This window comes from Vicia villosa, linkage group LG3 (genome assembly GCF_029867415.1).
Source record: "Vicia villosa cultivar HV-30 ecotype Madison, WI linkage group LG3, Vvil1.0, whole genome shotgun sequence".
Classification (NCBI taxonomy): domain Eukaryota; kingdom Viridiplantae; phylum Streptophyta; class Magnoliopsida; order Fabales; family Fabaceae; genus Vicia; species Vicia villosa.
In genome coordinates, this window is record NC_081182.1 from 65,704,478 (window position 1) to 65,726,053 (window position 21,576).

The window sequence follows — 21,576 nt, forward strand, 5'->3', positions numbered from 1 at the left end:
ACACCCACAAGCTCATCACACCATACCAGAGCTAAGTTTTTTTCTATTTTTTTATTTTATTTAATTACATATTTCCTCTTTTTTTAGCAAACTATTTTCTTTTGTTTTTATTAACTAATAATTATTATTTTCTTTTTTAGAAAAACACATTAACTAAAATAATGTTTTATTTTAATTATTAATTTTAATCGAAAACTCGATTTTTCTACAATCCTATCAATAATTGTTTTTTTAAACAATAAAAACTATCATTTTTGTATATACCTTTAAATTTTGTTAACTTCGATCCATTTATAAACCCTGTTAGCCTTAGGTTTACTGGTAGGTGTTGCCCATTAACCCTGTTTAACTTTTGGCTCATTCAGGGCGTGCCATCTGCCATGCCCTTTTTGTTTGCCTAAATTATTATTATTTTTATTTTTTGATCTGCCACGTTATAATTATTGAGATCACTCATGCACTAACATTTTTCTTCTTCGTGGCTAATTTTCAGGATTAATCAGGATTCTTCAGCCACGCGCCAAACCAATCGAAAAGCTAAGTTTTTAATCCTTCTGCTGTTTAAATATCATTTTAATTTTCTTATTTCGCCTTTGCCCAAAATAGGGTTTATTTTAAATAGTCAATGAATTTCTTAGACTCACCCCTATTATTTTTTATTTTAATTTTCAGAGTTGATCAAGAGTTCGAGAAGATCAAAGCGTTCAAAGATAATTATTGATCCCTCTTATTTTTTCCGCCTTTTAATTTCTGCGTTCCCCTACAGGTTTTTATTGTAATCCCCGTCCCCGCAGGTGTTTATTGTAATAGCGTAGGACATTTAAACTGCTTTACTTTTCCGCCATGGTTAGTAATCCTAGGGAGTGCAAGACTGTTAACCGAATCTAGATCACCTAATTACAAGATAAATGTCATCGAAGTTAACCACGTGATTGTACCACACACGCACCTTTAGGATAACCCCTCTGGTTGCCTTGTTGCCTTATTACTGTTGCCTCTAATTATACTAAATAGTCAAGTCCCTCGATTCCGAGGATACCTAAAGCAAGGTTGCCTTAAAGAATAAAAATCATCTAGTCCCTCGAAGTTGCCTCGGTAAAATATGATTGTCCCAATTGCTAAGGTATCCTCGCATGATGCCTAAAAAGATTAATGACTATTATATCCTTCCCTTAGACTACCTGTCCTCTTTATGGCATGGGACAGTCTTATGGCGAACGATAATCTCGATGACCCTTCAACGTCCAATTGAAAGACTTCCTGCCCTCTTATGGTATGGATAGATCCTTTCGCCCGAAAGGCTAAAAGAACGATTTTTTCAAACTTAGGGTAGTTGCTACTAATTGCTTGCTCTAAAAATTCAAATTACTTTTCACACCTCTTCTTCAAAATCAAATTCAAAAAGACTACGCTTATTTACAAGCTAAAGTTCTTCTTCGAAACCTTTTCATGTTCACACTCCTCTTTTCAAACAATTCAAACGTTTTTAAAAAAAGTGAGCTAAGCAATTAAGAGCCCATGGATAACCATGGATACAAAGGGTGCTTTACACCTTCCCTTTGTATAACTTACCCCCGAACTCAAAATCTTTTCAAAAAGGTCTTTCCTGTTCTTTTAGCCTTTCCTAATTGGATAAAATAAAAGTCGGTGGCGACTCATGCTATCCGCAACATCAAATTTCAATAAAGTCAGTTCACCGTATTACAATAACCATCCATAAGGGGTTGTTACAAAGGTATAGTGGAGTATATGTCCTAGAATCATGCTAGTCATTGAGAAAAAAACTAGCAGATGGGTGAACTCCAACATGGCATGGTGATAATGATATTGTAATATTTGGTGTAACCAATGACATTGAGACCTATTGTGTTGATCTAAAAAATGAAACATGTAGGATACACCAATGGAGAAGAAAGAAGATACATCACCGGTGACCTGGTTAAAACAAAACAACATCAAAATTAGCATACACAAAATCATACCTTATAATCCTACAATCATAAAGCATCAAGACCACATTGGCATTCGTACCTCAATGAACAAAATCTACTGTTACTGTTGGAAACTGATATTTGAGACATTTGGAATTTGGAGAACTGAGTTGGAGGAATAATACGACAAAAGACTACAAGGATATGTTCTTCGTGGTTGATTTGATTTCAAGGGTTGGTTGTAATTGCCAGTAAGAATGGAGAAGAAGAAGACGTGTTATTCGTGAAACTCAATTTGTTCTTCAACTCAATTCTTTTTTCATTTAATTATAAACCTAAATGTTAATTTCAATTAAGAATATTATAACAATTGTGAAAACAAATAATTTCGATTAAAAATGTGTTGTTATATGACCGACTCCACTGTAGCAAAGCCACATCATTAATGAGGAGGCAAACTATGTAAAATTAGAGGGGGAGACCAACTAAATTCTAAGGGATGTAAAGTTGAAGGACAAAAAAAGCTGGTTTTAAAATAGGGGGACTTAAAGTTAAAAATCATCAAACTAGGAGGATCAAAAGTGCATTTAAGCCTAAAAGAATAACTTAAATATAGAAGAATTAATTTTAAGGTTTTGTTTGGAAGTTTGGAGAAAAAAATTCAACTGTTATTGCCGCGACTTTGTAAGACGAGTGACATACAAATTACTCCATTCGTTTTAAAATGAGTGTCATTTTAGAGAAAAAATTTGTTTTAAAATGAATGTCATTCTCACTTTTCAATGTAGAAATTACTGCTATTTTTACAACTGTGTCATTTAATTATTACTTTGTAGTTGTACACTACTTCCAATACATTAATAAGGTTAATTTAGTAAAAGTGCAATGTTTTATGACACTATTATTATATTTTTTAATCTGTGTGCAAAAATCTTAAGCGACACTCATTTTAAAACAGAAAGAGAATATGGTAGTAAATGGTCGCTTTGCCACACTATGCCGCTATAGCGGCACAAGCACACTCTAGTGATAACATAACTTGCTTGGTAGTATAATCAAATCCAAATCAAAGTTTAACTTGAGATTTTGTTAAATTTATCATAATAGTGTAATTAGTCATGCTCTAGCGACCTTAACCTCGTATACGACTTGTTGTCTAATTGTCCTATTTAACTAATTAATAAATTCAAACATAAACATTAAAAAAAATAGGTTTAGATTCCATATTATCGTCATTTTATGTTGTAATTGACCTCAACTATTGATTTGATATCGAATATTTGACACTATTATTAATTTCATGATAGTAGTTTTTTTTTAATAGGCAATTTGGATTTAACAAGATTTGAACTTGAGACTTTGAGGGAAGCACACTCTCAATACCCAAGTTTTTCACCACTAGACCACACACACAATTTCATGATGTAGTTGATCTCGACTAATGATTTAAAATCGAATATATAATTTTATACTATTAATTTCACACAATCAATCATCTCAATAGTTAATTTAGATGAAACCACTCAAAGTATCACACATTTGCAACATCCAATCCCTTTCCAAAAACATACATGAAAGTGAATGATAAAAGAAAGAGATAACTACATGGTTAAGCAAAGTGACACAATTTAGATGGGATTGAAATGGGGAAAATCTTATGACTATGATCTTTAGGCCCCCTTTAAACACTTGGAGTGGGGTCTACATACACAACATGAGATATTGAGATGTAAATGTCTTTTTATTATATGCCTTTTGCATGGACCGATCAACACTTAGTCAGCCGATTCATCCATCTTATTCCCTTTCTCTCTCCTCTCTCTACAAACAACAACAAAAAAAACACACTAATCCCTTTCTCTTTCTCTGTCCATGATTTTCGCCGGAACCCAATTCCTCCGCGTGTACCTCTGAATCAGTGCACTCTCGGTACCTCAAATTCCCAAACTTTATTCAATTCTATTCCTTTTGTTTTGTTGTTTTCCTTCTTCTGCCTGTTTTGTTCCAACGAATACATGTACTGTGCCATTTAAGTTTTATTCAAACTTTTCCAGTTTTTGAGAATTACCCATTTTTTGTTTTCCTATTTTGTATCTGGGTTTGTGTTTTCTTTCTCTTTGTTGCCTTATTTACTGTTAAAGTTTGCTTTTTTATGCATCTTCAATCACTCTGCTTTGCTTTTCTGTGTTGTGAAATTTACTTTTTCTTGTTATTCTGTTTTTCTTAATTGGGCTGTTTTTTTTTTTTTTTATCTATACATATTTTAGTGCCCTAATAGTTTTTATAGAATATGTATGTGTGATATTGCTAAGGCATGTTTGATGTGGAATTGCTGTTATGTGGGGTTTGTTTATGCTTCTATGCTATATTGGAATTTCTGTTATGTGGGTTTGGTTGGATGATTTGCTTGTGGGAATATATTCATTTCATGCCTTGTCTAGACTTGATGCTAGTGAAGTGACTGTTATAATGTTTCAGAAGTATGATTTCTAGATATATCGGCGCATTCTGAGCTGTGATTTTCATGTTGTTCCCACTTGTGTATAATTGATTTATTGTTTCTTGAATACATTTGATACTGAGTTAGTTTGCAGATATAAGTCTCACTTCAAAGGAAAGCTACTATTTGGATAATAATGGGGGCGTCTAGCTCCAAATTGGATGATGATAAGGCACTCCAACTGTGCCGTGAAAGGAAGAAATTTGTTAGGCAGGCACTTGATGGGCGATGCTCGCTCGCAGCGGCCTATGTTTCATATGTCCAGTTGTTGAGAATTGCAGGAACGGCTATGAGGAAGTTCACGGAACCTGAAGCGCCAATTGAATCTTCCTTGTATACATCGACTAACGCAACACCCGAGCCACTTGTGTTTAATGAGAAAACCCCGTCTCAGTTCTCATTCTCTTCACCATCTGCATCACAGCGCATTGATCCACATGAAAACTTTTCTCCAACGCCCTCTCCTCCCAGTTCTACTAAGTTCCAAGCTAATCATATGAGGTTTAGCAGTAGTTCGTCTAAAAAAGTAGAAGAAAAACCACCTGCACCTGTTATAGGAACAGTAACATCATCGGCTGCTCCACAAAATGCCGCTCCCTTTTCTGCCGAAAGGTCTGAAACTTCAGCGTTTGAAGATTCTTCACTTCCAAATGGAACTCAACCATGGGATTTTTTCGGTCTTTTTCATCCTATGGATCATCAATTTTCTTTTCAAGAAGGAAAGGGAATACATCGAGACATGGGAATTGCCGATGATATAACAAGATTAAGGGAGGAGGAAGGGATTCCGGGGTTGGAGGACGATGAAGAGAAGGTTTCTTCTCAAGGAAGTGAGGTCTCTCATGACTCTATAGATGAATTTGATGATGAGCCTTCCACAGATACCCTCGTCCGAAAATTTGAAAATTTTAATAGAGTAAATGACCAAGTTCAACCCAATGGATTTCATGCCACGGATAAGCCTCAAGCAGGGGATTCGGTTGTGAACGGGGAGAAGGAGAGCTTTGCCTCTCCTGATGTATCACCATTAAAGACAGCAACTTCTGTATCAGCACTTCCAACTGAAACAAATAAGTCAGTGGAGAAAGAAAATCACTCTGAAAATAAAGTTGTACCTAAGGACTTTTTTGCAAGCATGAAAGAAATTGAATATCTTTTTGTTAGAGCATCTGAATCTGGAAAAGAGGTTCCAAGAATGCTTGAAGCAAATAAGTTACACTTTCGTCCTATATTTCCTGGCAAAGAAAGTAATTCCTATAACTCTTTATTCTCCATATGTTCCTGCATAAATGTCTATCATTGAGATTCTAATACCTGTATGACGAAAATGTTCTGTTGTTGTTCTGAGGGTTAAAAAATTCATACTTCTGAGAGTTTTTTTTTTTTTTTTTTTTTTTTAATTTTCATTTATTTTTATGTAATTTAATTCAAGATGAATGTGTAACCATGAAAATCCTTAATTGTAACAGATTCTTCGATGGGGTCCTCATTTTTGAAGGCTTGTTTCTCTTGTGGGGAAGATCCAAGTCAAGTTCCAGAAGGTATTTTTATTGTTCTTTTTGTTTTTGCTCTTTAATGTTGCCCGGACTTTGCCAACCATCTTTTGTTGCATTAGCCGTTATTAGATATTGATATTGTTAAAATTGTTCAAGAGATTATTGGAAATTTCATATTAAATTCGTATAGTAGTGTGTTTCTCTTCGGCCTTTGTTAATATGATTCGTGTTCCTAACTTTCTTTTTTTTTCTCATATTGGTCTTTAAGTAGTTTTTGACGTGTTATGTGAATAGAGTTGCTCATGAAACACAGTTTATACATACATTATACTCATTGTTGTTTGTTGAAAACTGTTTTGTGAATTGTGGGTCTAACTTTTTATGTAAATTTTTCTTAGAACCTGCTCAAAACTCGGTCAAGTACTTAACTTGGCATAGGACAATGTCATCTAGATCCAATTCATCCAGAAATCCTTTGGGAGCAAACTCAAAAGATGATATAGACAACCATACAAATAATCTCTTTGATAGTTTCTGTATGATCTCTGGAAGCCATGCATCGACCTTGGATAGATTATTTGCGTGGGAAAGAAAGCTCTACGATGAAGTCAAGGTACTGTATACTCTGTATCTCTTATCATCAACTTTTATTGGCTTCATTAACTTAACAATAGATACATAGAATGACGAGTATCGAGTGGCCGAAACTACTACTTTAAGCCCCCACTACTAAACTCTTAATTGAGACAAAGTAGCTTTTTTATTCTTCATCAGTATGCTGCCTTAAAAGTGGAACCTTCTTAATCTAATTTAAGATGAAAATTTCTCTATATATTGGCTAATTTCATTGTTTATCTCTGCTAATTGCAGGCTAGTGGGGTGATCAGAAAGGAATATGACACCAAGTGTAAAATCCTGCAGCATTTGGAATCAAAAGGAGAAAAGACTTCTACGATTGATAAAACCCGTGCTGTAGTTAAGGATCTGCATTCAAGAATCAGAGTTGCTATTCTTAGGATAGATTCTATATCTAAGAGGATCGAGGAATTGCGGGACAAAGAACTTCAGCCACAACTTGAGGAGTTAATTGAAGGGTATGATTCTCTAGATTCCTCTTGTTTTACTAAGGATCTTTTTCTGCTTGGTGTTTCAATGATTCTATTTTGCTTCGATTTCAGGTTAAGTCGGATGTGGGAAACTATGTTTGAATGCCACAAGCTCCAGTTTCAGATTCTGTCAACAGCATATTACAACAACCATGCTAGAATCACCTTGCATTCCGAAACACGTAAACAAATTGCTTCCTATCTCGAAAGTGAACTCCATTTTCTGGCATCAAGTTTTACCAAGTGGGTTGGAGCTCAAAAATCTTATCTAGAGGCTATAAACGGATGGCTAAACAAATGCGTCTCTCTTCAACAGAAAACCGCCAAGAAAAAAAGGAGGCCTCAACCTCCACTCCTCAGAATGTACGGTCCGCCAATTTACGCCACCTGTGGTATCTGGTTGGATAAGCTCGGTGAATTACCCACCCAAGAAGTCGTAGATTCCATCAGGAGTTTAGCTAGCGAAACTTCCCGATTCTTACCGCGTCAAGAGAAGAGCCATGCTAAAGTTGCAAAACATCCTCATGTAGCATCATCCTGGAACACAGACATCGGCAACGAGTCATCAGATAATCTATTGGGAGACGACGCTTCGGAGGACTGGATGTCGGGTTTTGATCAATTTCGAGCAAGCTTTATAAGATTTCTCGGTCAGTTAAATAATTTTTCCGGGTCTTCTGTCAAGATGTACACGGAACTGAGACAAGCCATTCAGCATTCCAAGACTCATTATCATCATCATGGATCAAATTCTCAGACTCAAGATGATCATTCAAAGCCAGAATCAAAAGTTGAAGAGTCTGAGAATCAAAATTCAAAACAGTAAAAAGATAATTGCATTAGACACAAGAAATGCATTTTTGACTTTCATATAAGCAAGCCCTTTGGATGTGGCATTGGCACATGAGAAGGAGGGAATACAAACTTCATTGGATGATCATACTTTATATCACAGTTTAATCTTTTCAATAATAAAAGAGAGTGGTGAACTTACAGGTTAGGTAAATGGTGTAAATTACAGGGTTTCTGTTAAGTATACAAAAAGAAGGAACTTGTAAAGTGTCATTTTTGTACACAACTGTGTCTTGTAGGACTTAATTTTTATCGATGTAAAAATATGAATTTATTTGCATGAGTTTTTCTTTTCTCACCCCTTGAAAATTTTCGTAAAAATGTCAGAAGTGGGATTTGAACCCACGCCCTCTTTCGAAGACCAGAACTTGAGTCTGGCGCCTTAGACCACTCGGCCATCCTGACACATGTGAAATGATTTCAATTTATATAAAAACTATTTAATTAGCATCGGTCTGTGGCAGAATGATTTTCTGCTGTGTCGGGTCAAATGCACTGAGTTTTTTGGTGGTTGGCTTATTTGCGTAATAGCGGATTCCTTATCATGTTGTGTCTTTTTGTTGGTGGTGCTGGCCTACAGAGTGGATTAAGAATGCACTGTCAGAAGCCGTGCCTGTTTGTTGTTTTCGATCATCAGGGGCCTTCAATTTTGAGCTTGGTTTGACTGGTTTTTGCTGCTAGTTCGTATTCGTTTTCAGGTCTTTTGGTGCCGGTTTTCCATAGTAGTAACGAGAATTACATCATGGCTGAGCTGCAGCGGTTTACGTTGGAGAATGTTGTCTGGCGCGATTTTCTGCTGGTGTGTTTGTTTGCGGTGATTTTAGCACCTGTTTGGAGTCTTTCATGTAGTTTGGTGGGCCCATAGTCGGTCGGTCGTTTCCACCATTGGTGGACTTCAAATCACATCTGCAGAATTGCTACTTGTGGAGTCAGTTCAAGGCGGGGTTTGGGGGCTGCCGGTTGATTTTAATTTCAAATTTGTTGATCGGAGTCTGTTCGTCCACCGTAGAGTGGATTGAGGCAGGTCTGGTTGTAAGTCGGTGTTGCTGTCCTATCAGTATAGTATGGAGTGTCGGAAATCTTAGGATTGCGAATGTGGCTACCTATTCATTTTGTTCGGTTGTTATCTGTTTGGTGGGTTTTATTAGTTTTAGTCTGGGTGTTGGTTTTGGAGTGTTATCTTGCATATGCAAGATTAAATTGGCTACCTGTGTATTTTTTAGTTTTACTGCATTTGTTTCAGCATGTTTGTATCAGACTTCTTTGCACTTCTTGTGCTGTTGGTTTATATATAGGATAATGCCATATGATATATTCAATTTTAAGAGTCTTAGAATGATGAATCTTCATATAAAAATCTTAAAGAATTGCAAATTCTGCCATTTAAGAGCAACAAAAGTATTTGTATAATTTCCATTGAGGAAGACATTAAATTTAATAATATTGATAGGAGATCTCCAATACATTCTCTTATCTTGAAACCTGGAAATGTTCCTATAAAACCATACAATCTTAACTATATTGATAATGACACTCTAGATGACAAGGTTATACTGGTCAGATCAACATTTTCTGCAAGAGGTGAGTATACACTGCGTAGAACTAGTGTTAGTAGGGATACCAATAATATTTTGCAACCAACTTTAAAGTTTTTGAAAAAAAAAAACACAAAAAAAAATGTAAATATGATTCCATACTAGGACCATAAAGACTATATTTGGAAACAATGAGACAACCACTAGAGCACAAATTATTATTAGTAAGTAACTTATTATGAATTAATCTTCAAATAGGGATAGACTTAGACATTGGAATATCTTTGTGCCAAACTATTTTGGTCACAAGAAGTATTTGACCAAGATGCCTTTGAAATTAAAAGTTTATTTAAAATTGAGAGAGACATCCGCACTCACTATAAATTCAAACAAGCTTCCCATGAAATGTAACTTTAGGAATAATCATCTTGATGGCATGTTACACATTAGGAATGATGTGCATAATAGAACCAAGGATGTCTCATTGATCAGAAATCTCTCACCTTATCATTGAAGACCAGAATAAAGTTAGTAGAAAGAGCACCCCCTACTTAATTATAAAATAAAAAAATTAATAGAACTCACATCACTAAGAAGTCATATGAAGTTATCTTTACATCGGTTTTTTTTTATTCCTCCCCAAATAGAGGAGTATATGTGATATTAATTATTAACTAAAACCTATTTTCATAATGACTCTAGGAGTAAGAAAGCAAGCTCATTGGTTTTGAGAACAAAAGAGCTCCAATCTAATCTTAATAATTTCTTTATTGATGTCTATAAGGAACTTAATGTAAGTTCAGAGTGCAATTTAAGAGTAAGATTTTAAGACTTTTTCGGTTAATTTAAAAATGTTCTTATGTTTTTATTTTTCCAAAAATATGTTTATGAACTTTTGAAGTAAAATGCAAAAAATAAAGAATACAATAATGTATACTAGTTTTCATTTTCAATCAAGGGTACATCTAATTATCTTTCATCTTCATGAGAGATTTTCACTATTGTTAGATATTTGTACAAGTCTCACATCACTTTCTATTTGCAAACACTTTTAGAAAGTACACACACTTTCTTTACAAATTAATCACCATACGCTTGGCGATCAATTACAATACTTGAACAAACTTGAATATATGAAGCTGTTCTTGAATCAATTTCAAGGTACAATTAAATAATATATGAATTTTAAGTGCTCAAAAATATTATGAAACTTTTATGAATAATTTGAATGTTATGCTAAAAGTTTTAACATTTTTAAAATGAATGAACACTTAGGAAATTAATTAGAATTGTATTAAATTTGTATGAAAGAGGTGATTTGAATTTATGATGAATTTTTTCTTAAATACATCCTAAAAAACTTTATGAATTGGTTTAAAAGTTTGAGACATTTTTATGAAGATTTGCAATAGATTAAGATGACAATGGTTCATGAAAAGACACAATTTTAAATTTTGTACAGGACTTCTTAAGTCAATTAAATGGATACTTGACTTAACAAGTGCATAACGAATTTTGAATTTGAAATAATTTTTCAAATTTCAAACAACAACAAGTTTTGTTAAATCGGATACTCATACCAGATTAAAAATGTGCAGACATCTTTTTAAAAATCAATTTTTTATGTCTTTGCTTCAAAGATTTTTATGCATGATAATTTGTAAACTTTAGAGATGAAGATGAGTGTTATTTTTTGAGCATATAACTTAGCATCAAGATCAATTTCCTTTACTTTAGAGATAAAGATGAGTATTATTTATTTCAAAAAAAATTCTTCGATATTTCTTTGTTAAGTTTTCATATTTATTAAAATCAAGCTAAGAGTGATGAACACATCTTCTTCACAATCACCCCTTTTTTAATGATGACAAAACACATTGATGAGAATTTTTGGTTGCCACTTGATTTCTTCCTCTATCTCTTATATCTCCCTTTATCTTGCATATCTCCCTTTTTGTTTTGCAATTTATTCTATGATGTCTTTGATATCATGAAAAACAACAAAAACAATCATCTCTCTTCTTCCTTTTTTGACATTATCAAAAGAAAAAAAAAAGTAAAATCTAAAGGAGTATAATAATATAAGGGAAATGATACATTAGATATAAAGATACTTATCTTCTTGACAATACTAGCATGTGAGGTCAAAGTTGATATTAATTTAATACTTCTTCAAAACATTTTTTGGTCGCATAAGTACTATAAGATGGTGATTATAAAGAAACAAATAAAAAATTAAAAAATGTGGATATCATTTCATGTTGCATAAGTACTATATGGTGAAAAATGTTTGAAAATTTAATATGTCGTATAATGTACACAATCATAGACTAGATTGCAAGTTAGCAGTTATTTGATTGTTGGTTGTTTAGATGGTGAATCGAAGAAAATTTTTATACATATGATATTGAACATTGTTCTTTGCAAAGATATAATAACATCTTTAAAAATAAAAAGGTCAGACAGTGTAACAAATATTGAAAGGTCAGACAGTGTAACAAATATTGAGCAAGTTTATAATATTCAACGCAGAAATAACAAGACAATAAAGATTCTAGAACTGAAATACAATATTTTTTTTAAACTTTTGAATGAACATTGATAGACTACACTAAGATAACACTAGATCTAAAATGCATAAGAGATAAAAATGATAAAACAACTTTCTTCTTAATTCTGCCTCCAAGAGAATTACAATATATAGCTAGGGTAAAGATAGCTAAAAGGGCCATGGGCCACTTAATTGGAATAACAAAACAGCCCAATTAAAATAAACTACTTAAATAGCTCGTAATTTAAATGAAAATCCTTTAACAATATTGATTGGGTCTTCTTTCTAATGGGCCTCTCATGATTCCTAACAATACTCATTGGCTCAATAAGAACCTTGTCCTCAAGGTTCATAGGTAAAGAGGTGTTGGGAGCCAAAGAGGTAATTGGGCCGCAGCTTATAGGTGGAGAAACCAAATCCAATCCAAAAGGTGCCATGGGATGGGGACGCGTGGCAGTAGAAGGATAAGGAATCTTGGAAATCTTTGTGGACGGTGCAGATTGTTGGAGAGATGATAAGGGAGCAGAAGAAACACATGGGAAGCGCCAGCTATTTTCTGGGAAAACGGAGGGGCTGGTTGCAGTCAAAGAATTCTCGGGCCGTGTGCCAGCATGTGAGGGGAAACGGCTAATGACAGGCTGTAATGAGTTGGAAACATCAATTGCTGGCTGTTCAACAGAGAGACGTTGGGAATTACTCAAGTGAGGGCCACGCATGGGACACGTGGCGGCCGAAGAGTGGACCGCAGCATCCACTTGCATCTCACGAATCTCACGTGACTCTGTGGGAGTAAATATGTTGCGTGAAGTGGTATTTGAAAGTACAGAATCACATGGGTTTACTTTACTTGATACTCTCCACTTGCCAGAGTTAAAGTTAACACTTGCCTTTACATTTTGTTTCTCTAAGTTTCCAGAAATTTCCTCCCTTGCATTATTCACTTTCTTTTGGTCTAAACACTTAGGAACTATGTCTCCTTCACTAAGTGGTGGCTTCGCCCCCTGGCCTCTCTGTTGAGAAGTAAGTGATGGTCGTTCCTTTTCTTTGTTTATCTTGCTGGGTTGTGTCGGTTGAATGACGTTTGTGTTTGTTTCAGATCCTTCCAAAAGTGGTGGCGCAGATGGTGGAACGTCTTCAAAAAAAGGTTCGAAAAATTCGGTCAGGCTGTCGAAGGGGGGCGGTTGAAAATCCACTTGTGGTTCCTTGCCGTAGTAAGGTCGTAGCAGCGAGATATGCACAACAGGGTGGATGCGCGAAGACGACGGTAAATCTAACAGATAAGCCACTTCCCCTATACGCTTAATGATCTTAAATGGTCCAAAGAAACGTTTTGCCAGTTTTTCTGATGTTCTCTTTTGGACAGTATTTTGGCGGTATGGCTGAAGTTTCAGAAGTACCAGATCGTTTGGAAGAAAGGTGTAGTCGATTCTTTTCTTATTCGCCTGTTTTTCCATTACAGTTCTACTCTTCTGTAAATTCTCTTTAAGCGTAACAAGAATGTCTGTGTGTTGTTGCAGAGAATCACCCAAAGGGTCGATGTGTGTCGGGTCTGTGAGGTAATCTGTGATGCTGGGAGGGTCTCTTCCGTAGAGAGCTTTGAAAGGCGTCATGTTCGTAGCTGTGTGAAAGGAGGTGTTGTACCAGAACTCAGCGAGGTGTAGAAATTTGTACCATTGCTTCGGGTGGTCGCTGACAAAGCATCTAAGGTAAGTCTCTACCGATATGTTTACCACTTCAGTTTGGCCGTCAGTTTCTGGATGATAAGAGGTACTGTATTTTAGTGTAGTTCCCTGGGCCTTGAAGAATTACAGTTTCTGGATTGATTTGGGTGTCCCATGCAAACGAAAGATCTCGACCATGAAGCGTGAAGCAAGGTGCTTAGCGGTGAAATTGGTTGGAAGGGCCAGGAAATGGACAAACTTGGTGAGGCGGTCGCAAATCACCCAAATTACTGTATGGCCGAAAGAGTTCGGAAGATGTGTAATAAAGTCCATGGTAAGATCTTCCCACACTTGTTTAGGAATTGGGAGAGGTTGCAGCAAACCTTTTTTTTTCTGAGTAATAGACTTATTATGTTGGCAGGTGGAACAGTGCTTCACAAAGTCTTTTACCTCAAGGTAGAGTCTTGGCCATGCAAAGGATTTGGAGAGGCGGGCGATAGTAGCTTTCACCCCTGAATGTCCTGCTGATGGTGTGTTGTGAAATTCATGCAGAATGGAAGGACGAAAGCCAAGGACATCAGGTATAAAATTTTTATCTCTGTATAACAATAAACCCTTGTTGACCCTGAAAGAGTTATTGTCACTGTCCGATTGAGTAAACTCTTTGATTGTATTCTGACCTTGTGTTGTATTTGCATAAAAATGCTGGAGTTTGGCAATGATTTCTGGGATAACCGAAGAGAGAGTCAACAGTAATGAATCTTCAGGTGGGAACTGCCTGCTCAGAGCATCTGCTACAAGATTACAGCGTCCAGGTTTGTAAAAAATTTCAAAATTAAAACCTTGTAACTTAGAGGTCCATTTTTGCTGCTCTGGGGTTTGTATCTTCTGTAGTAATAAGCTGCGTAGACTCTTTTGATCTGTGTGAATGTGAAAATGTTGTCCCACAAGGTATTGACGCCATTTCTTTACTGCTTCTGTGACAGCATACATCTCTCGAACGTAGACAGAAGCAGCCTGCATCCTTGGGCACATCTTTTTACTGAAGAAGGCAATGGGGTGACCTTCTTGAGAAAGCACGGCGCCTATTGCAACTCCGGAAGCATCTGTTTCGACAACAAAAGTTTTTGTAAAATTTGGCAAGGCAAGAACCGGCATGTCGGTCATCTTGTGCTTTAAATCTGTAAAGGCTAAACTAGCCTCTGTACTCCATTGAAATTTAGTAGAACGTAACAAATCGGTGAGGGGAGCGGCGAGTGTGGCGTAATTACGAACAAAACGTCTATAAAATCCGGTGAGGCCTAAAAATCCACGGAGTGTCGTGAGTGATCGTGGTGGAGGCCAATCCAATATTGCCTTCACCTTTTCTGGATCAGGTGCAACACCACCTGCTGATATCACATGCCCTAAGTAGTCAATTTTATCTGCTGCAAAAACACACTTAGAAAGTTTGGCATAGAAAGAATTAGATTTTAACAAATCCAACACAACCTGCAAATGAATTAAGTGCTCAGAAAAATTAGGACTATAAATCAGAATGTCATCAAAGAAAACTAAAACAAATTTTCGTAGATGAGGTCTAAGTAGGTCATTCATAGCTGATTGGAAAGTCGATGGGGCATTTGTCAAACCGAATGGCATGACAAGGAATTCATAATGCCCGTCAAAAGTCCGGAAAGCTGTCTTATGCATATCTTCCGATGCAAGTCGGATCTGGTGATAACCAGAGCGTAAGTCTATCTTAGTGAAAATAGTGGCAGAACTCAATTCGTCTAATAACTCATCAATGGTGGGGATGGGAAAACGGTCTTTGATAGTAACCGCGTTAAGGGCTCGGTAATCCACGCAAAAACGCCAAGTTCCATCCTTTTTTTTTACTAAGAGAACTGGTGATGAAAAAGGGCTGCTGCTAGGGATAATTGTCCCTTCTTGTAACATGTCATGAATTAGTGTTGTCATAGCGTCTTTTTGGGAGTGTGGATAACGATAAGGCTTCACATTGATGGGTTGGGTATTTGGCAAAAGATTTATGTGATGGTCATGAGGTCTGCAAGGAGGAAGGCTTTTTGGGTGTTGGAAAATGGTTTCATAGGATTGAAGGAGATCACGGATTTGTGGATGAAAAGGAGGGTTGGAATTGTCCAAGGAAATTGTATGAGTGGCTGTGTTTGAGGGAGAAGGAAGGGGATTCATAATCATGAGGTGGAGTGATGCTATGGAATTAGTGTGTATGAGGTGGCGAAGCTGGTGAAAGGAAGTATGAATGGGATGGGTTTTGGGATCACCCTTGAGAGTAATTGTTTTTTTATTATGTAAAAATGTAATAGATGGAATGGAAAAATCAGCTTGAATCTGGCCCAATGTTCTAAGCCATGCCATTCCAAGCACGACATCTGCTCCCTCAATTGGTAAGAGATAAAAGGGAAGAGTGAATGAGTTATTGTTGAGAGTTAAGGGTACTTCATGGCAAATGCCTTCACATTGCAGATGCGATCCATTGCCCACCATGACCAAAAACTGAGTGATAGGAGTTGCTGTTAGGTGAAGGTGGTGAGCTATTCGAGGTTGTAAGATATTATGTGTACTACCGGTATCAATTAACACCATGACTGGTAGTCCCCCAATATGTCCTTGAAATTTCAATGTTTGGGGTGAAAATTGACCTGTTAATGCTTGAGGAGAGAGCTGGAAGTAAGTGTCCTCAAGTTCATGAGTTTGTTCAAAAATCTCACAATCTGACTCTAGCGGAATATCCACTACATCTTCCTCTGCCAGCAATATTAGAAATCTGCTAGTAGCACATTTGTGTCCAACTACAAATTTTTCGTCACAATTAAAGCAAAGGCCTTGAGCGCGGCGTTCTTGAATTTGGGCTTGGGACAATCTTTTGATGGGTAGTTTAGGGGGTATTGTTGTGGACGGAGATTTGTATTGAAGAGTTCCTTGGGAAGGGTTTTGCTGAGTGTTAGTAACAGAATTCGGTTTTGGAGGGTATGGGGTAAAGGGTTTGGAGTATTTGGGCTTTGAGTCTTTGAGTTTAGATTCAATAAGTTTAGCAAGCCCAATAGCTTGGGAAATAGTGGAGGGTCGGTGGATTGCCATCTCATTCCGAATTTCAAGGTTTAATCCACTAATAAAACAATTTAAAATTGCATCCGGAGGTAATCCAAGGACTTGATTACCTAACTTTTCAAATTGGGTTTGATATTGAGTAACAGACCCCTCTTGTTTTAATTTAAATAGCTCAGCTTGATGATTTGCATAAGTAGAAGGGCCAAATCGTAATTCAAGGGCTCTTTTAAACGAAAACCAATCTGTTAACAATTGATTTTGAAACATCCACTTAAACCAACTTAAGGCATCACCCTTCATATAAAAGGACATTAATGACAATCTGCTTTCTGGTGGTAAATTGTAAAATAGGAAAAACTGATCCGCTTGAAATAACCATTCTAATGGGTTAGACCCATCAAACATAGCTAATTCTAATTTCGGAGTTCGAAAAGGTGGTAAGGGGGCCATAGTAGGTATAGGGGGGTAGGGATTGGGTTGGGTAAAATGAGTATTATGAGGTGGCGGGTAGGGATTGGGTTGGGTAAAAGGTGATTGGTTAGGGTTTTGGGGTTGAAAGGGAGGCGGATCTGGTGGTGCAAGTGTAGTGTGGATGGCTGTAGGTGTAGGTTGTGTGGGTGAGTGGGAAAATGGTGGAGGTTGACGTAAAGGTGTATTGGCTGGGGTCAGAGGTTGGGGAATAGGGACTGTAGCTGCAGAAATAGAAGTTTGGTTGTGGGTAGTACCTGAAGATTCAGCAGGGGAGAAACCAGCAGCTGCTGCAGCGGCTAGCTGTTGTTGTTCTTTTTGGGTAAAAATCTGGTTCAGCGCTGCCATTAGTGATTCATAGCGAGAATCTTCCACATGCCTTTCGTTCTCCATCTGTGTGTGAATCTGACCGAGCTGCTGCTTTGTTTCAGCCAATTCTGATTGCACCTTATCAAATCTTTCATCCATTTGTTGCTGAGTGTGAAGCATAGCGGTGTCTAGATGAAGATGAGATGCTTGAACAGCTTGTTCAATAATATCTTGAGGAGAAGGTTGGGTAGGTTTGGGAGGAGCCATGAGTTCTAAATGAGAGCACCAATGATAGACTACACTAAGATAACACTAGATCTAAAATGCATAAGAGATAAAAATGATAAAACAACTTTCTTCTTAATTCTGCCTCCAAGAGAATTACAATATATAGCTAGGGTAAAGATAGCTAAAAGGGCCATGGGCCACTTAATTGGAATAACAAAACAACCCAATTAAAATAAACTACTTAAATAGCTCCTAATTTAAATGAAAATCCTTTAACAATATTGATTGGGTCTTCTTTCTAATGGGCCTCTCATGATTCCTAACAAACATCATTATGTTTCTAGGTACATAATGCTTAGGAAAAGAAAATTCATTTCCGATACATTTTGAACGCATCCAGAATCCATTAAATTATTTATACATTTACCATTATATTGATAATGGATTCTAAAAATAAAACTAATAAATACAAAATAACTTTGCTTGAGTTTGTTCGTTTTATTTCTACAATTATGAAATATTCAGTTATACTTTATTTTATGGAATATGAAAAAAGAATAACGTTACTTTTGATCTAGAAATGTGTTGTAACTTGTTGAAGGACCCGGATAATATTCCCCAAGTAATTGTAATTGATTATAATACTTAAGGAGGTAAATGATATTGTCACAGATAATATTTCTACATCATATGCTTTACTGTGTCAGTATCACATAAATTGAAATGCTATAGCTAGATGTAAGTTGTTGGTAAGAATAAAAAATATCAAAGCTAAGGATTAGAAATTTTTCAAAACTAAATAAATTGTGGAATCCATAACGGAAGCTTAGAATGTTATACCAAATTCTTCTACAGGGAAGTCTTATATTGATTATGTCACGCAGTTCAGAAGTGTGCGCAAAAATTTCAATTTTTTTAAAAATATATTAAAACTACAATATATTCTAGGGGTAGGGGTGAGAATAGGTTGGGCCGAGTTAGGCTTTGCCAAGCCTGAGTCTGGCCAGCTAAAATATTCAAAGCCTAAGTCTGGCCTATAGCCTATCATAGGCTTATTTTTTTGGCCTGGGCCTGGCCTTTTTGAAGGCCTGATTGACCTATTAGCCTACTTAAAAGCCTATTTCATTTGAACATTTGAAAATAAGTCGTCTTTATATATACTAACAAACTAAAAGATCATTGAGATTAAATGTTTGTTTGCATTAGTTTATTTGAGTTTACCTAGTAGCATAAATTTTGTGATATTATTTGTTTGAGAGAACTTATCGAAACAACTTATGACATTGTTCATAAGATTTTTTTCATCTTATTTTCATAATTTCTTCAAGATAACTAAGATTTATTTTTATATTTTAATTCAAAGGAAAAAAATAAAATATAATAATAATAAAATTATTCATATTTATTTAAATAGGCCGGCCTCTTAGGCTTAAGAGGCTTTTTATGTGGTCTTTGGTCTAGCCTTTTTAGCTAAATAGGCTTATAAAAAGTGTTGTGAAAAATGATACCAATAACAAAGTATAATAGGGAATTAGGGAAGAGAATAAGAACACAAGAATTGGTTATAACTGCTATTCTTTCACTTTCTCTTAAAACAAGATTACAAGTTTACAAGAATAACAAATAACCTCTCTCACCCTAAATTAGGATTTGCAGCTTAGCAATGATGAGAGACTAGTATGCTATTTATAATAAAACCTAACATACTAACTAATGGGCTTTTTCAGCAAGGCCCATTACACAAGCCAACTTAATAAACAAGCTAACTTAACAAATTAGGGTTTAAACACTAAAACCTAATTTAACATGCTAACAACCCTAGCATCTTCGACATCTGCATGCTAGACCCATCTTCGACTACAGCATGCACACTTCGACACCAGCATGTGAACAATCCTTCGACTTCATGCTTAACTCTGTCGAACTGTCGAACCAAGAAGCTACCCTTCGACAATACTAGAGTTCGATCCAATATCTCACAAATCTCCACCTTGGACCTAACTCTACAACGTCAAGGAACAGACTAGCTTTCTTCATGCAGCTTTATCAACTGCATACAGTGGAAAAACTTGCAACTCGGCAATGTCTTGGTGATCATATCAGCAGCATTGTCTTCATTCGAAACCTTCAGCACTTGGACTTCTCCACGCTCGATTACTCCTCTGACGAAATGCAGCCTCACATCAATGTGCTTAGTTCGCTCATGATAGGCTGAATTCTTTGACAGGTGTATTGCACTTTGACTATCACATTTAACAGTGATACCTCGACCTTGAAGTTTCAGCTCTTTCGCAAAACCTTCAAGCCACAATGCTTCTTTCACAGCTTCAGTGAGAGCAATATATTCCGCTTCAGTGGTTGATAGAGCAACAACCTTCTGAAGAGTTGCTTTCCAACTAATTGCTGTGCCAAACATAGTGAAAACATATCCAGAAATAGACTTTCTAAAATCCATACAACCTGCATAATCAGAGTCGACATATCCTTCTATTGCTGCTTTACTATCTTCACCCAAGGCTCCACCATAAATTAAGACTCTGTTTAGAGATCCATTTATGTACCTTAAAATCCACTTCAATGCTTGCTAGTGAGCCTTTCCAGGATTCGCCATGTACCTTCTTACAAGACTTACTGCGTATGCTATGTCGGGTCTAGTACAGACCATATCATACATCAAAGAACCGACTATATTAGCATATGGGATGCTATTCATATAGGCTCTTTCGACATCAGTACTGGGACACTGATCAATACTCAGCTTGAATTGAGGGTTTGTTGGAGTCACAACTGGCTTCGAATTCGACATACCAAACTTTTCAAGAATCTTCCGTAGATATGCCTTTTGAGATAAGCATAACTTCGACTTCTTTCTATCTCTTCGAATGTCAATTCCAAGAATCCTGGAAGCAGCTCCCAGATCCTTCATATCGAACTCCTTATTGAGTTCAGCCTTCACCCTCATCACATCTTCAACACTGTTGCTAGCTATGAGAATATCATCCACATAAAGCAACAAAATAACAAATGAATTACCAGGTCGAAATCTGAAGTAAACGCAGTGGTCGAACTGACTTCTAATGAAACTTATGCGTGCCATGAACTTGTCGAATCTCCTATTCCACTGTCGAGGAGATTGTTTCAGCCCATACAAAGATCTCTTTAACTTGCACACATAATCTTCCTTCCCCTTTTCGACATACCCTTCAGGTTGCCTCATCAGGATCGTTTCATCTAGATCACCATACAAGAATGCAGTCTTCACATCCATCTGTTCCAGTTCAAGATCGAACTGTGCCACCATGGCAAGCAACATTCGAATGGACCTATGCTTCACAACAGGAGAAAACACATCATTGAAGTCGACACCTTCTTTCTGAGTGAAACCCCTTGCAACTAACCTTGCCTTGTATCTTTTCGACGTCACTCCTTCAATTCCTTCCTTAACTTTGAAAATCCATTTACAGCTGACTAACCTTGCCCCAACAGGTTTCTTGATCAGTTCCCAAGTATGATTATCATGAAGAGATTTCATCTCATCATCCATGGCCTTCAGCCATTCAGTCTTATTTCGACTCCTCATAACTTCCTTATAGTCTCTAGGTTCTTCGTCTAGAACCTCACTTGCAGAGATTAAGGCATAAGCTATAAGATCTGCATATCCAAGTCTCTGAGGTGGCTTGATGACTCTTCTCGACCTATCTCTCGACAATAGGTAGTCATCGTCAGTTTCCTCAACTTCAGCATCTTCTGCTTCTTCTTCGACTTCATCTGGGATATGCAATTCAGCATCAACATGCTCCACCTCAACAGGAATCTCTACCTGTTCCAGCTCTTCGTCAGATGTTTCTGTACTTCGACCAACATCAT

At 36.5% G+C, this 21,576-nt stretch overlaps 1 protein-coding gene and 1 non-coding gene across 5 annotated transcripts; one reads left to right on the plus strand and one right to left on the minus strand.

Annotated features, from left to right (window-relative positions):
• Window positions 1-3,681: 3,681 nt before the first annotated feature.
• On the plus strand, window positions 3,682-8,168 carry LOC131661727 (protein ROLLING AND ERECT LEAF 2-like). Of its 4 annotated transcripts, none has more exons than XM_058931333.1 (6): window positions 3,682-3,860; window positions 4,519-5,678; window positions 5,901-5,972; window positions 6,326-6,540; window positions 6,798-7,021; window positions 7,106-8,168. In XM_058931333.1, the coding sequence occupies exons 2-6, from the start codon at window positions 4,568-4,570 to the stop codon at window positions 7,857-7,859; spliced, it is 2,376 nt and encodes a 791-aa protein (XP_058787316.1). In that variant the 5' UTR covers window positions 3,682-3,860; window positions 4,519-4,567; the 3' UTR covers window positions 7,860-8,168. The 4 variants fall into 4 exon arrangements, with proteins under 4 accessions (XP_058787316.1, XP_058787314.1, XP_058787317.1 ...); XM_058931331.1 differs by having other exon boundaries at window positions 3,683-3,860; window positions 4,526-5,678; XM_058931334.1 differs by lacking the exon at window positions 3,682-3,860 and adding an exon at window positions 3,888-4,029 and having other exon boundaries at window positions 4,526-5,678.
• Window positions 8,169-8,206: 38 nt separating this feature from the next.
• Window positions 8,207-8,290, minus strand: TRNAL-CAA (transfer RNA leucine (anticodon CAA)). Its single transcript has one exon. It is a non-coding gene; the product is annotated as a tRNA-Leu (tRNA).
• Between the last annotated feature and the right edge of the window lie 13,286 nt (window positions 8,291-21,576).

What these genes read in the sequence shown, in the direction of transcription:
- LOC131661727 (XM_058931333.1), top strand. Translation starts at nt 4,568, where the DNA reads ATGGGGGCGTCTAGCTCCAAATTGGATGATGATAAGGCACTCCAACTG. An exon ending in TATATTTCCTGGCAAAGAAA is followed by an intron (nt 5,679 to 5,900) that starts GTAATTCCTATA and finishes TAATTGTAACAG; the next exon opens with ATTCTTCGATGGGGTCCTCA. An exon ending in AGCTCTACGATGAAGTCAAG is followed by an intron (nt 6,541 to 6,797) that starts GTACTGTATACT and finishes TGCTAATTGCAG; the next exon opens with GCTAGTGGGGTGATCAGAAA.